The sequence below is a fragment of the Carlito syrichta genome, unplaced genomic scaffold (assembly GCF_000164805.1).
Source record: "Carlito syrichta isolate Samal-C Ts95f unplaced genomic scaffold, Tarsius_syrichta-2.0.1 Scaffold312501, whole genome shotgun sequence".
In the NCBI taxonomy this organism is placed as follows: domain Eukaryota; kingdom Metazoa; phylum Chordata; class Mammalia; order Primates; family Tarsiidae; genus Carlito; species Carlito syrichta.
Window position 1 is genome coordinate 204,411 of NW_007256597.1, and position 16,114 is coordinate 220,524.

Consider the following 16,114-nt stretch of genomic DNA (forward strand, 5'->3'; position numbering starts at 1 on the left):
ATCTTTTAGAATGTACAGCTAAAAGACTGAAAGAACCTACATGCCAGCTAGGTATTTAAGCGAGAGGGGTCTAAGCCCCATTACTATTTGTGCTATGGTGTTGGGAGGTAGTGCAGTAGTATCAGAAGTCAATGCCCCCAACATATGTCACCCTGCTGGATCTGATAGGATGTCAAGTCTCCAGGGAGTCCAGGAGGACCTTATCCTATTGTAATTTCCCAGAATACAGAAGCTTTATTTTTAAATGGTTTTTAACCTTTCGAAAGATTGTGGATCTTTGAGTGAATTCAATGAATCTGTATGATGGAAGCCTATAGATATTAAAACATTAGATCTAATTTTAGAGAATTCATAGATTCCATGATATTAATCTATAGATGCTAGGTTTAAAACATGTGCTTGTACAAGTAGTTTACTTGGGGCATGATCTCAAACAGTATCTTGAAATAAGACAAGGTAGAGAAGGAAGACAGTGAAGCCAATAAAGAGTGTTCATCACGCAAGTTACCACTGTGGGTTTCTAGAGTTTAATCCTCCTAGAAAACTTAGGAAACCAGTGTACAAAGTAGACCTCAAAGTTATCCTGACCAAGGAGTGAGTAAGCTGGTGTAGTTATACCCAGATGCTCATCAGTTATTGTGGAGGCTGCTGGGTGGGGGTGAAGAGGAGCTTTAATTCCCTGCAGTTTCTGACTTTTCCCAAACAAGGACAGAGCAGGCTGCAGCACAAGAGTCTCTAGGCAAGGAACCAAAAGTGTTAGCAATTGAAAATCTAGGGGCTTTGTGAGTGACAAAGGTATATGTCAGTGGCAGTATAGAAAGGGCATTGAGAGCCATAGCAACATATTTCTGGGGTGTTTTGAGACTCCAGAAGCTCTGGATTATTAGACTTAAAGGAGTGACAATGACAGAGAGAATCTTGCCTATGTGCAGCCTAGTGACCTGTTAGGGGAAGATTTAACACCCGTTGGGTGAGTTGCCCAACATTCTCCAAATTCAAACATGATTCAACTTTACAAACTGAAATTTAACGTCAAATTTCTTTGGGCTATGTTTCTGTTTAAATGGTCACTACTATTCTTCTCCAACAACTGAGAGATGTATTGTATGTGCACGGGGCTCTGGAAATTATTAGTCATGTGTATTTTCCAGCAGACCAGTTTGACTTTTGCATCTTCTCAGACTGCTAAGGAGCTTAGGGCTAAAACATCTAGAATTCTGCCTCAGAGGCAATGTTTGAACTGTCAGGCCCTGAGTCACTAGCTTGCACCCCCTTTTCCAGTTGAACCCTCCTTTCCTTGGTCTTGCTCATTTAGGGTAACAAGTTATTCCAGATGTGGAGAAAGGGTAATGGTTTATAATTTCTACTTCCTAACACAGAAGGATGGGCTGGTTAAAAAATATGAAAGTCAGATATGACTTTTGTACAAATTGCAAGGTTTAATATCTTCATTTATTTTACTTTTTAATACAAGTGATCCTCTGCTTTCCCTTCTGGTTCTTGTGACTTTGTATCCTCCTGAGATTAACCTGGGCCCAAGGATTAAGCTCTTTTATGATCCTGTTTACCTTAGGACTTGGATGGTCTGATTTGACTAAATATGTGTTTGTTTTGGTTTTAGAGCTGATTTATTGGGAAACACAGTTTTCAATGATATCACCATCATCATTATTAGTGACCTTCTTCTGTTGGAATCACATGGGTCTCCTTGTTCTGACATCTTCTTTCTCTCTCTACAGGCTCGGCAGTGGCTTTCTAAATGTGCTAGAAGTCCTGAAGCATGAAGTGAAGATAGGGCTGGGTACAGGTTAGTAGTTTACCATTTGGAATTATAGTCTGTTAGTCATAACTTTCTTTCTTTTTTTTTGAAGATGGGGTTCACTCTGTCACCCAGGCTGGAGTGCAGTGGCACAATCATGGCTTGCCACAGCCTCTACCTCCTGGGCGCAGGTGATCAGCCTCCTAATAGCTGGAATCACAGGCACGTGCAACCATGCACAGCTAATGTTTTTATTATTTGTAGCAACAGGGTCTCACTATATTGCCTAGACGGGTCTCGAACTCTTGGGCTCAAGCAATCGTCTCACCTCCATCTCCCAAAGGGCTAGGATTACAGTCTTGAGTCCTCATGCCTGGCTAATGTATAACTTTCTAATGAGACTGATTTGCATGTGACAGTTCTATGTTTTAAAATTACCTGGCAGTGATATACTAAGTATCTAACAAAATAGTGAGATTAGAAGGAGTAAGAACATGTATGCAGAGGTAGAAGTTTTGATGACATTAACCTCCTGAAAGGCATTATCTCTGTTTACTGTTCAGAGATTAGGCTATAAAGAATAATTCCTTTTGAAGTGTCTTAGAGTGATTTTTTTTTTTTTTTGGTTTTGTTTTGCTTTATTCTTCTGGCTAGGTTTTAGTTGTTTGAGCTTTTATGCTTTTAGATTCTGGTAACCATGTTATCACAAATACTGTCTCGAAAAAAATTATCTGTCCTTGCCATAGTGAGCACAGATTCAATCTGTGACAGCACTGAGAACTCTGAGATAACGTTAAGAATTGGCTTTGCTTTCAAGCAACATTTGGACAAAGGAGACTCCTCAATACCCACAGGCAGTCTGATGTTTATGAGGCTGAAAGACATTCTAAGGTGCTGATGAATTAGTGATGTCTTCTTTCTTCACAGTACATTTTAATTGTGTTTCCTGAATGTATAAAGTGCTGCTCAGTTTGAAAGTGTGAGTCAGGCCCAAAAGCCTGGGTATCCGCTATGATTCTTCTATTATTACTGTGTGTGACTGAACTAAGAAAAAAATTTTAAATGGGTGTGAGGCATGAGGACTTTATGTTCTTGACACATTTGTCTTTCTGATATTGAAGAACATCAGGCTGTAAACATGTTGACACTGGTGCTTTTCATCACTTTCTGCAGTAACTCAAATCTTAGTTTGTCACAAGGAGATATTTCATGCTATGCAGTTAACTAGTAATATACAATATTATGCATAATTATTTTATTAATATTTTAAAAAGAGATATGTTAGATTAGAGATGTTTCCCAATTTTGCAGCAAAGTAATCAAGATTTTAAAAATTTTAATTTAAAGCCTTTAAGCATTGAGACTGTGGTAATATCTTGGTATAGTCACAGGTGTTAAGGCAGGAAACCAGGTTTTTTACCTTCACAGGAAAGCTTTATTGGATAAGAAAAAAAAAATGGCCAAGAATATTTGTTACATGCTATAGTTAGTTAATATGAAAAACTTAGCAGACATACAAAAATCAGGTAGGTATTGCTTTCAGGTAGTCTGGATTTTGGTCTCCATGATTTAACTTTCATCATGTGACTTCCAGTTCTTGACATTGGGTTGTATAGTGATAGCTTAAAAAGTCTAGGTCAAGTTCTAGCTGTCACTTATTATTTCTAAGACCTTTTAGCAAATTACTATTTTCTAAGAATTTATTTCCTGATTTCTACAACAATAACAACAGCAATTACAACAATGTCTATCTTACAAGCTTGTTTTGAGAATTAAATTTTTTAAATGTGAGCAAAGTGGTTAGCACAGTGCCTGGCACATAGCACACTAATCAATAAAGATTGACTTGCAGGGGATGGTGGCTCATGCCTTTAACCCCAGCACTTTGGGAGGCCGAGGTGGGAGGATTGCTTGAACCCAGGAGTTCGAGACAAGCCTGGGCATAGTGAGACCTCATCTCTACCAAAAATTTAAAAAATGAGCCAGGCACGGTGGCATGAGCCTATAGTTCCAGCTACTTGGGAGACTGAGGTGGGAGATCATCTGAGCCTGGGAAGTCAAGGCTACGGTGAGCCATGATTGTGCCATTGCACTCCAGCCTAGGTAGCAGAATAAGACCTTATCTCAAAAAAAAAAAAATCTTGAAAAGGAAAGGCCAAGTTTGGTGTATTGATCAATGTTTGATAAAATATGACCTTCCAGCTTGTTAACTGGGAGAATGCCATTTCATTTTTTTATATAGTTTCTGTTGTAATAGTCACTTTGTGTTCTGCTATTTCTTAAACATAACTTTTATGTATCCATTTTCCTTTCACTTGTAGACCTTAGAATATTATTTAACCTGATTTTATGGATTAAAGTACAGGTCCAAGAGCAGTTTATTACTCTGCCTATTATAAGCATAGGCAGATCTTGACTTGCACAAGTATTAGGTAGCAGAAACCCACATGAAGCTTAACAAAAATACAGAAAATCAAGAGAAAGCAGTATCACAAAGAGTAAGAGTATGAACAAACATATGCAAATAATCTACTTCCACATCCAGAAGAAAATTTCAGATAATTGCCATCATCTTGGGAATACAAGAAGACATGGCACTATAAGAAGTCCATAAGTTGTGGTAGAAACAGAAATTTAAACTCAAAGAAGAAAGCAGAAAACAAAATCAGAATAAAAAGCACACAGATTCTCATATACTGCTCAAACGAGGGTGAATGGTATAACCCCTTTGGAGAACAGTTTGGTAATTTTTCTTATAAAGTTAAATGTATATCTACATATGGTCCAGCAATTTCACTCTTACATATCTACCCTAGAGTAATAAACACATATATTTGCAAAAAGAGTTGTATCAGAATGTTTATGCCAACTTTATTTACAATAGCTCTAAACTGGAAACAATCCAAACATCTGTCAACAGAAAGATGGATAAGCACATTATGATGTATTCATATAATGAAATACTACTTAATGGTAAAAAACAAACACATCTCCAAAATCTACTGATGTATGCAAAACATGGATAAATCTTTAAAATAGTTTTCTAAGTAAAAAACACTACGCATAAAAGAGCATACACTATATGATTTGGTATGTATGAAACTCAGGGACAGAATGAATTGATGCTGACTCCTCAAAAAATGTAACTACTAATGACCCACTGCTGACCAGAAGCCTTACCAATAACATAAACAGCTGAGTAACATATTGTGTGTATTAAATTTATTATATACTGTATTCTTATAAGAAAGTAAACAAGAAGAAAAATGTATTAAGAAAATTAAATTTCTTAAGAAAATTATAAGGAAGAGAAAAAATATATTGCTTTTCATTAAGTGGAAGTTTATCCTCCTCATCTTCATGTTGAGTAGGCTGAGGAAGAAGAGGGAGGCTTGGTCTTACTGTCTCAGGTAGCAGAGGCAGAAGAAAATCTACATATAAATGAACCCAAGCAGTTCAAAGCCATATATAAGGGCCAACTGTATATACAGGGAGTGCCAAAAAACTGTACACACATTTTAAGGGCTATTATCTATGTATTACTTTTTGAAGTTGAATTAAATTACAGTAGTAATGTGTAGTATGATGTTCACTCAGCTGTGCTTCTGCCATTTTCTTGGTTGCATGGTGACACTAGCATTCATTTGATTAATGCCATCTTTTGAGTGAACGCCATACTTAAAATGTGTATACAGTTTTTTGGCACTCTCTGTAAAATTGTTCACATTCATTGAAATAAACAACTAAGTTCTGTACATTTTATAATATCTTTTTTTTTTTTTTTTGAGTTGGTGTCTCACTCTGTTGCCCAGACTGGAGTGCAGTGCACACTCACAGCCACCCCAGCCTTGACCTGCTGGGCTCAGGCAGTCCTTCTGCCTCAGTCTTTCCAATAGCTGGAACTACAGACGTCTGCCACCACACCTGGCTAATTTTTTGATTTATTGTAGAGATGTGGTCTCACCAAGGTGCCCAGACTGGGCTCAAATCCATGGGCTAAGGCAATCCTCTCACCTCTCAAAGTGCTGGGATTATAGGCATGAGCCACCATACCCGGCCTTATAATATCTTAAAAAACAAACAAACCAACCAACCATGTAGGAATCTATGAGAAGTAGAATTATCGTGGCAGAAATTAAATCAGTGATGTGGAGAACAAAGTCGACTAAAAATCTTAGAGGATGTTTGAGGATGGTCTTTGTGAAGGCCAGAAAGAACAGCACCAACACGAGTTCTTCCTGATGGAGAACCCAGAACAAAGGGAACATGCAGTAGTAAGAATTTTGAAGGGTAAATCTTTTCTGAGCTTAAGAACCGCCTTGACATTGCTTACTCTGTTCTATGCTAAATCATAGTTGAGCATGTTGTGGCAAAATATTTTAATTATAAGGAAAAATAAAAAAATTCTAAAATATTGATGCAGGGGAAAAAGTCAATTATCAACAAAACAATTAAAAACCAGTTTGCCTGACCTCCCATATGACCCCACAATCCCCCTACTGGGAATATACCCTGAAGAACTCAAATCATTCTATAAAAAAGATACCTGCACACGTGTGTTTATCACAGCATTGTTCACAATAGCAAGAACCTGGAAGCAACCATGCTGTCCATCAAAAGAGGACTGGATTAAAAAATGTGGTACATACACAATGGAATACTACGCAGTCATAAAAAAGAACAAAATCATGAATTTTGCAGCAACCTGGATGGAACTAGAGTCTATAATACTGAGTGACCTCTCACAGAAACAAAGATCTGAGTATCACATGTTCTCACTCATACAGTGGACCTTGAACATCCAATGTAATACTATAAGAAAATGACTGACAGTGGTGGGAAATTATGGGAGTGAGGGGAAGGGAGATGGGATTAATGGTAGTAAATATCTGTCTGGTGATGGAGAGACACCTCTTATCAACAAGCGTGCCTGAATGAAGCATATTTGTATACCTAACCCTTACCTGTACCCCACAATATCATAATGAAAAATATTGATTAAAATAAATAAATAAATAAGAATACTAAGCCCATACTGATATTATATAAATAAATGCACAAATGAAGAAACAAAACAAAACAAAACAAAAACCAGTTTGCCTTCAAATGTTTTTGTTGGCATGCAAAATACAAAAAGGCAAGAAGGAATTTGGAGGCAAAGCAGTTCTTAGTCAAGAATATTATATTTAGCCAAATTCTCTTTTGAGTATGAAGGCAACAAAATTCTCAGACGTACAAAGACTTGGGAACTAGCTTCCCTATGAAACCTTTGAAGCAATTACTTGAAAATCTCTGTCTTCCAATGAATGATGAGACAAAATGAAGGGCCAGAAGAAAGTAAAGGTATAATAGAATGTCAGAGAAAGCTAAAATCAGCTGAAATAAAAATAAAATCACAGAATTATAAAAGGGTTCAAAAAAATAAAGCACAAGTCAGAGATATTTCTCAAGAGAGAATATTCACAAGGTTAAAACTAATATCTTTTTAAAAAAATTGTCAGAATGGCAGCATAAATCAGAAGGTGTTTCCCTCAGGCTGGAAAGAGATACCTGGGCCTTAAATACACGATATTTATTTTTTCAACTGTGTCCTGTCCTTGAGTTTTGGTCTTATACTTTCTTTATGTCATTCGAATGTTTTCAGTATTTTATCATAAAATGTTAAAATAATATATACTCTGCAAGAAAGAATTTTCCAAATACTAAAAATATTTCTGTCTCCTAATTTTATTTTTTTAAAAAAGTTGTAGCTTATGGGTAAGGTTGAGAAAACGAAGACTTATTTGGCAAATGGGAGCAAAATTATAAGTGTCTAAAACTCCTTGTCTCAGAAAAAAAGAGAACTGTATATTATATTTTACTTTTGACATTGCTATATGAAAATATTAAAGATTACTTGCATACTTTTAAAATTTTTTATTATTTTCTTAATTTTTTGTTTTAAAGATGTGGGATACAATTCAAGGGTAGCTATACAAATGTTCATTATGCAGATACCCCTGTTGATGAGGTGTGTCCTTTCCCTCCCCTGGCAGTTTCTCACTACTGCCAATTCCTTTCTCATAGTATTATGATATTTGCTCAAGGTCCGCTTAAGAGTGAGAACATGTGGAACTCAGTTCTTTGTTTCTGTAATAGATCACTCAGTTTTATAGATTCTAAGTTCATCCAAATTGCTGCAAGATTCATAATTTTGTCCTTCTTTATGACTACATTATATTCCATCATGTATATGTACCATATTTTTTATTCAGTCTACTTTTGGTTGGCAGCACTGTTGGTTCCATATTTTTGCTATTGTGAATAATGCTGCAATAAACATGTGTGTGCATCTTTTTTATAGAATGATTTGTGTTCCTCCGGGTATATTCCCAGAAGAGAGATTTCTGGGTCATATGGGAAGTCAATTTTTAGATCTTTTAGGAATCACTACACCGTTTTACACACAGGCTGTACTCGTTTACATTCCCACCAACAATGTTGAAGTGTTTCCTTTTCCCACCCCCCCCATCTTCTCCAGCATCTGTTGTTTTTGAGTTATTGATGATGGCCATCCTGACTGGAGTTAGGTGGTATCTCAGTGTGGTTTTAATTTACTTGCAGACTTTTAAAAAAGAGGGTACTTCCTATCTAAAATACGAAAAAAAAAACCCCCATAAAAGCCCCCCAAAAAAACCCCCCAAAACTATAACCAACCAAAAATAAGTAATCTAAGAAAAAATTTAAAAATATAGAACAAGTTTGCATTAAAAAAAAAAAACCTACAAATTCATTAAAGTAAGAAATATGCCCATGGAGTCAGCGCCTCATTTTCAATGACAGTTGCTTATCCTAACTTACTTGTTCCATTAATCCCAAACCAACAGTTCTTTCATCTCTGGTAAACTCCCATCCAGTGATTCCTATCCAGAATTTTGTTGCCTCTCACAAAAATCCATTATTCCCTCCCTAATTTACCATGTTAGATGCCAGAGTAAGTACATCACTACACTCATTCCTTTGGAAACATGCTTGCTTCTCCTGTTCCTTTTGTCTTCTTTGTATCCACTTTGCAAAAGCCCCTTTACTATCTCAGATATTCCCCTTCTCAGTGCCTATAGCTGAGCGTTTGGAAGTTGCTGGAGAAAATCCTTCAGTAGGGTTTTATTTTGATTTTGCTTTCAAATCGCAAATGACCCTTAGCATTGGCAATAGAGACTATTATGATGGTCTAATAAGCATATGCCCCTTATTCCAAGACAGCTTTTTCTCATTTCTCCTTAAACTTTCTACCCCAACTCATATCCTCCTCACTTCCAGCTGATGGCCTCATCTCATAAGTCATCAAGAAAATAAAGTCGATGAGAAATCCTTCCTTCAATTTCCACCACCAAATTCACACACCTTTCTGCATATGCTGGCATTTTCTCATCTTTTTTCAGGTCCAGAAAAAAAGCCCCTCTTCCACTCAAAGGCAAAAATACCAAAATGCCCCAAGGTATGTCTGTATTCTCTCCCTCTCCCAGCATCTCAATCAGTGAATTTCTTTGGCCACAGACTGTCCTGTATCATCAATATCTCCTACTGAATTATTTCTACCAGCACACAAGAATCTCTGCTATCTTCTGACCTTTTAAGAGGCATTTCTCTTAATCTTCCTCTGGCATGGCATGTCTCACCCCCAGCCCCCTGCTCTCTTTCATGGCCAAGCTGCTTCGAAGAGTGGGCATCCACATTGGCACCACTTTTTCTAGGCTCTCTTCCATTCTTCCACCCACTTCGGTCTCGATGCTTGCCCACCATCTATGGCAACTGCCTTTGTCCTTTCTCCTGTGGATGTTACCACTGTGATATCTGCTGTCAATTCCAAAATATACCGTCCCCTGTCCTTATCGCGTGGGACTTCTCAACAGTATTTGCCATGATTGACTGTTCTCTCCGTTGTCCAAATGAGCTTATCTTTGATTCAGTGAAATACCTTTGCTCTGGTTTCCCTTCTTCCTCTTTTGCCAGCCATCTTTCTCTTCTCTGAAGGTTCATTCTCTTCCTGGCCGTGCAGAATCTTTCTTCTAGGCTCAACGTTAAGCACCGTCCTCTTAGGAGATGCCACCCACAGCCGTGACTTCACGTGACTATGCATATGCTGATGACTCGCAGACTTTGATATCTAGTCCATACTCCTTCTTTGATTCCAAACCCTCATTTTCCACTGCCTGCATTCTCCCTGCTCTTAGAACCCCTCCTGAAGGAACCCCTAAACGTCATTATATCCTAAAGCTCATTTAAGCCTAGTTCTCTTAAATTATCTCTGCTTTTCAGAGAATTCGCTTTTTCTAAGTAGAAACGTGGGCATTGCCTTTCTCGTTGTTGCTGTTTGAGTTGGAGTCTCACTGTTGCCCAGGCTGGAGTGCAGTTGCAGGATCTTGAACACCACAGCTTCGACCTGCTGAGCTCAGCCGATCCTTCCACCTCAGTGTTCCAAGTAGCTGGAACTACAGGCACACACCACCTGCCTAGCTAATTTTTTTGATTTATTGTAGAGACAAGGCCTCGCCAATTTGCTCAGGCTGGCCTCGAACCCCTGGCGCTCAGGCAATCCTCTCGCCTCCTCTCCCAAAGTACTGGGATTACAGACTTGAGCCACCGTGCCCAGCCATTATCTTTGGAACCTTCTTCTCCCTCACCTCCTCTCCTCACCCCAAGTCAGCACAGAGTTCAGCCTCATGACTCCAGCATATTCCCTGAACCATCCTGTTTTCCCACATGGATCCCAGCTGCGATTCCCACATCAAATCCTACCGTCATTTCTCCCACCAAGCTGCCATTGCCTCTTGCCTAAACTGCTGCGCTAGTTTCCTAGTGGATTTCCTATCCATCCTGCGCCCTTCTTGACCATTCTTTCCTTTTCAGCAGAATCATAGCGATAATCTGATCCCGTCATCCACCCGCTTGAGCTCATCACCCTTCAGTTCGTTTTTGAATGTGTAAGCCTCAATTACATGGTCCACAAAGCTCTGCATGGTTTGGCACCCATCCATACCCCTTGCCAACCCCCAGCCTCATCTCAAACTCCTATCTTCTTATACAGGCTATCTTTTAATCCTCTCTCTGAATCATACTGCCTTCTACCTAAAGTCCCATGTGTACTCCATTCATTTGTCTGGAATGCCCATATACCTCTCTTAAGAGGCTAAGTTCTTTTTCATTCCTGTCTTAAGTGTCATTGCCTGAAAGAGGTCTTCCCTCCTTGGCCCTCCACCTCCATTTACCCCATCACTAAACTGGATATAATTTATCATTAATATGTTTCTGTTTATATATTGATTTTCTTTCTCTTCCACAAGATAGCTCACGTGGAGAGCCCGTAAGTTTTATTTACACAAGCAAACACCCAGAAAGTGCTCAGTAAATGTTGAATAAATGAATGAATGCATAAGAAGTGATCACACGCATATACAATTATTTCTTTTCATCTTTCATTGTCCTCTGGGTTAAGTTTTTACTTTTGCTTGGTTTCTTTAGGGTCTTGTTGTAAATAATAGCGTCCTTACATTGACTCTGACCAGCAAGTGATGGTCATGGGGGGAGGGGAGACTGGGGAGTAGATTTTTCTGACAAAATGCTTCCATTTTCCTCCTTTCTTCTCACAGTGTCCATTCTTTGGTCCTCATTCTCCAACACTTCCACTGTGTAATTAGATTTTTTTCCAGGAACTATGAAGATAGGTGATGTTATGTGTATTTTCTGAGGAAATTGAAGTTCACAGTACTAAGTGACTGACCAGAGGTCCACAAAGCAAAAAAGTTCCACATTCACAGTTTAAAACGAGGTCTGTAAAATAGGGGCACTCGTTATTTCTCTTTCCACCCTACCACACTGCCTCTTACTATCACAGGGGAAATCCCTGGAGGAAGAGTTTGACTCTTACATAAATGGTCCTGACTAAATAGCGTAAGCTGAGAGCCCGAAGTTCATTCTTTGACCAGCACAGTACTATGCCTTAGTGACAGTTATTTTACTACTATAACATTGGCAGTCAGGAGAATATAAGATGATTAAATCAACAATATAAGAAGACACTTTTCAATTTTCTTTTTAGTAAACTACATAGCATTGTTTCTTCATCCATCCTTATTCTCTCTCTCGAGTTAATTTTGAATAGATTTTGAGAAAAATACTACTTTCGGTGGTATTTTATAAAACCTACTGTTTGTAACTGCGGGTATTTAAATCTTCTATAGTCACCCCATCCTAACTACATTGCTTTTGTTTTCCTATGTTTCCTTCTTGTGTCTATTCATATATTATGAAATATGTGTAGTCTTTATGTGTTTCCATACCATACAGTTGCAGAGTTTTTATTCTACCTTTACATTTAACATTTTCATTGTTTTAGCAATGAAGAAGGAAGAAGCAAAGAAGATATTTCAAAACTAAATTGTGTTTTTTTATGAGTTATAATAAAAATGAAGGTTTAAGGAACGGCTATTTTATGTTAGCAGAGACTAATGACATAAGTAGATGTAATACAGTTCTTAGGGAGCTAGATGATCCTTTGGCAATACTGCTCTGGCTAAAGAAAAGCATTTTCTTAAAAAAAATTATATGTAAGTTTATCTAAGGATATGTAACAAGGTTGAACATAAAATTGAGCTACAATCCAGAATTACTACTAAATAGGTAATTACTTCTGATTTTTGTGATCTATGTACGGGCACTAGCAATTTTATATCTCTACCTAGAAATGTCAGAAGGACTTCATAAAATATGAAGTATATTTTATTAACTATAAATGCATTTCCCTTTAATAGAACATGCTAACTTACTTGACATTTATTGATACAGATTCACTTAATAACTTCTGCATTCATTCTTGTCAAAGGTAGTAGTTCATTTACTTATGGTAAGGGACTTTATTTAAATGGCTAGAAATCTCATTCCTAATTTAATAAGGCCCACCAAAATATAAAGCAGGCTACATCAGCATTGCACATTTGTTATATTAATTTCCTAAAATATATAAGTTCATTCTAAAAGCTCTTTCTAAAAATTATCATAAAGAAATGGCTTTTTAATTTCTCAAAGTTCTTGTCTAAATTTGAAAAAAGTTAGAGCCGGGTGTAGTGGCTCATGCCTGTAATCCCAGTTCTTTAGGAGGCTGAGGAGAGAGGATTGCCTGAGCCCAGCAGTTCGAGATGAACCTGGGCAACATAACAAGACCTTGTTTCTACAATACATAAAAAAATTAACCAGGCGTGGTGGTATGTGCCTGTAAGTTCTAGCTACTTGCAAGGCTAAGGTAGAAGAATTGCCTGAGCCCAGAAGGTCGAGGCTGTGGTCGCTGTGATTGTGCCACTGCACTCTAGCCTGGGATACAGAATTTTACTCTGACTCAAAAAAAAAGAATAAAGTTAGGAGAAACCTTTAGTGTATGGAAGTGTGAGCTTATTTTAAATCACATATTATGTTTCTTGAATAATAATCATGCAGGTATATTTGAGAAAATTCTGTGAGAGTTCAGGGAATATTTAGAGAAGAGTTTCTTCTCTTGGCTTTATTACTCATTTGAGTATTTCAGTGGGTATTGTAGTGAATTGTGGCTCCCCCCAAAAAAGCTGTCTACTGGAATCTGTGAATTTAGAATAAAGATCTTTGTAGATCCAATTAAGGTAAGGATTTCAAGATGAGCTCATTCTGAAATAAGGTGAGTCCTAAACCCAGTGGCCAGTGTCCTTATAGGATGATGGAAAATGAGAGACATGTAAGAGACACAGAGGACAGAAGGCAATTTGAATACTCACAGAAGCCAAAGAGCTGCCACAACCTGGAAGAAGCAAGGAAGGGTCTTCCCTAGAGCTTTTGTAGGATTTTGATCCTGCCAACACTTTGATTTCAGAGGCTAATCTCCAAAATGTGACAGAAGAAATTTCTGTTGTTTGAAATTTGTGGTAATTTGCTGCAGCAGCTGTGAGAAACTAACATGGGTATGCGATACTAATTACGGGTTGTGAATTTCCTTCAGACTTAGTATACGGCTACCCTGTGTTTATAGACAAGAACTTTTCTTTAAGTATATTAAAAACTGAATATTTTTCACAGAAAACAACCTTATATACCTACTATTCCATTTATCCTCATAAGGTTACTGTTTTGGTTTTATTTTACCTACTGTAGATGTGGCTGGTGGTTATTCATATTCCATGCTTGACGCAATCAGAAGAGCTGTGATGGTTTCCAATATCCTTTTAATTAATAAGGTAAATGAGAAAAGCCTCACTCTCAAAGAAGTCTTCAGACTAGCTACTCTTGGAGGAAGCCAAGGTAATGACTATTATATTTCTTTCTTATATTGTATGACCATGCTGATCTGTAGCCTTGAATGCAGAAGGAAAGCTCATAGTAATGGTATCAGGAGAATCCAATGCATATGACTATCACATCTCACATAACATACCCAAAAGTTAGCCAGTAAAGTATATGTTCAGGCATGCGGTGAAAAAATCATTTTTTCCGGGGAATTCACTGTCTTTGGCAGAATAGGTGTTTGATACACAATTAGCATATTCATTGTTTTAATGGATATTATCTTGGTCACATGCATAGGAGTTCTTAAAAATAATACATTCTTCCACTGAGTCAAGTAACTTGCTCTCTATTGGCTTGAGTGATAATCATAATAGTAAAATAATAGCCAAGACTCACTGAGCTCTTACCCTGTGATAAGCACCATGTGACACATTTATATGTGTTGTTAATTAATTCTCACAACCACTATTATTAATTCCATTTTGCAAATAAGGAACCTGAGTGAGGCTTACACAGCTGTCAAGCTACAGTGTGCCACAATTTGAATCCAGAAAATCTGATGCCATAGTGCAGGATCCTACCTTCTGCCCTCTACTATGATATTTTCCTGTGTAAACCCCTGCCTACACCAAGCATTTAGTTTATATACTTAGACACATTCATTACTCAAACCCTTTTAAAAGGATAAAGATGGAAAAATATAGTTGGCTACTATGCAAATATTGTTAATCAGCCCTTTCTAGTTCTTACATGTAACTATATTTTTATGTAAAAAATAAACATCAGTAATTGTATTGCTTTATGCCACTTTAGAATTATAGTGTAATGTGATGGATGATAGTGAAAATGGCATGAAACCATAGGTAGCTAATGAGAAATTAAAATGTAGATAGATATAGTTGCAGATACATATATAGATATAGATTTATGAAAGTTACTCTGGGTCTTAGAAATAAAGGATTATTGAAGCCAAGAGTATCCTGGGAAGAGAAACGTCCCAGCTTTCCTTTGAGTGTTCTGGGCGATAACAAATACCTTGAGGGACATTTCAAGAAAAACAGGTAGAGGTTGTGTTTCTTGCATTTCTCTAAGTGTTATGGTTTTATTTTCTAAAATTCCATTTTCCAAATCACCCACTTTTTGAATAAGTGTGACACCATTTCACCCATACCACAGTTATATTTTCACATCTAAATTTGAGTTCAAGTAGTTGTTCTATCATCTATTTTCATGGTGCAAACAAGTTGTATTTAAATAGTGCTTTTTTTATTCTAGGCTCTCTGTGAGTTGCTTCATCAGGATCCTGTTTCTGATCAAGCCAGCATGGGGTGCCTACCAAATCAATTCTACCTTTCTGTGTAGCTTTTCAATCTATTTTCTGGGCCACTGGGCTTACTCACAGAATTTCTTCTCCTTAGCTTGTGTCTCTACTGTAGTCTGAGTGAAATGAATAAATGAATCCCTGTTTAAAGTATGGCATTTTCCCAGCTCTGATACATTCACTCTCAAGAAGATCAAGATATGTATAAATCATCATCACAGAACCAACATTTTCTCCAAAGGCAATAAAACTCATTTCCTGAAATGCATTTGAGTTGCTTACCAGCCCAGCTGGGCTTATCTGCAACAATCTGAATTTACATCAATTTACAAATTCACTGAGAGCAATTGTGTCTTTTTTGGTTAGTGTATTCCTGAACTCTCCAGCTTCCAATGAATAGCCCAGTTAGTTTATATATGTCATCAAATTTGCCTATACCCTGGCAAATGCACCTGATTATTTGGCTTATTAAACATATAACAATTTGATGTTGAATCTGGTCATTAAAAACTATTCTTGACATGCTTCCTTATCAAGGGCAAAAGTAGAGCATAATTAGTCAAGGAGGAGAGAATTTCCAGTGATTTTCTATCACATTTCTTCCTTCCCCATGCAATTAGTAGAAGTCACCTGGTTACTTTTAACATTTCTAATTATTTTCACACCCCTATCTTGCTATGAAAGTTCTTTAACTATAAAATTGTTTTTCTTTTCTGAGAATAAAAGAGTTGCCCTTTAAATAATCTTTT

The 16,114-nt window shown here is 37.3% G+C and overlaps 1 protein-coding gene across 1 annotated transcript in view; it reads left to right on the plus strand.

The window, feature by feature from the left end:
• The window catches only part of GDA (guanine deaminase), a 54,817-nt gene that overhangs the window by 29,884 nt on the left and 8,819 nt on the right, over positions 1–16,114 (plus strand). The window contains exons 9-10 of the mRNA XM_008069915.2: positions 1,740–1,807; positions 13,913–14,059. Of these exons, the coding sequence (XP_008068106.1) occupies positions 1,740–1,807; positions 13,913–14,059 (215 nt within the window). The remainder of the gene's footprint in view (positions 1–1,739; positions 1,808–13,912; positions 14,060–16,114) is intronic.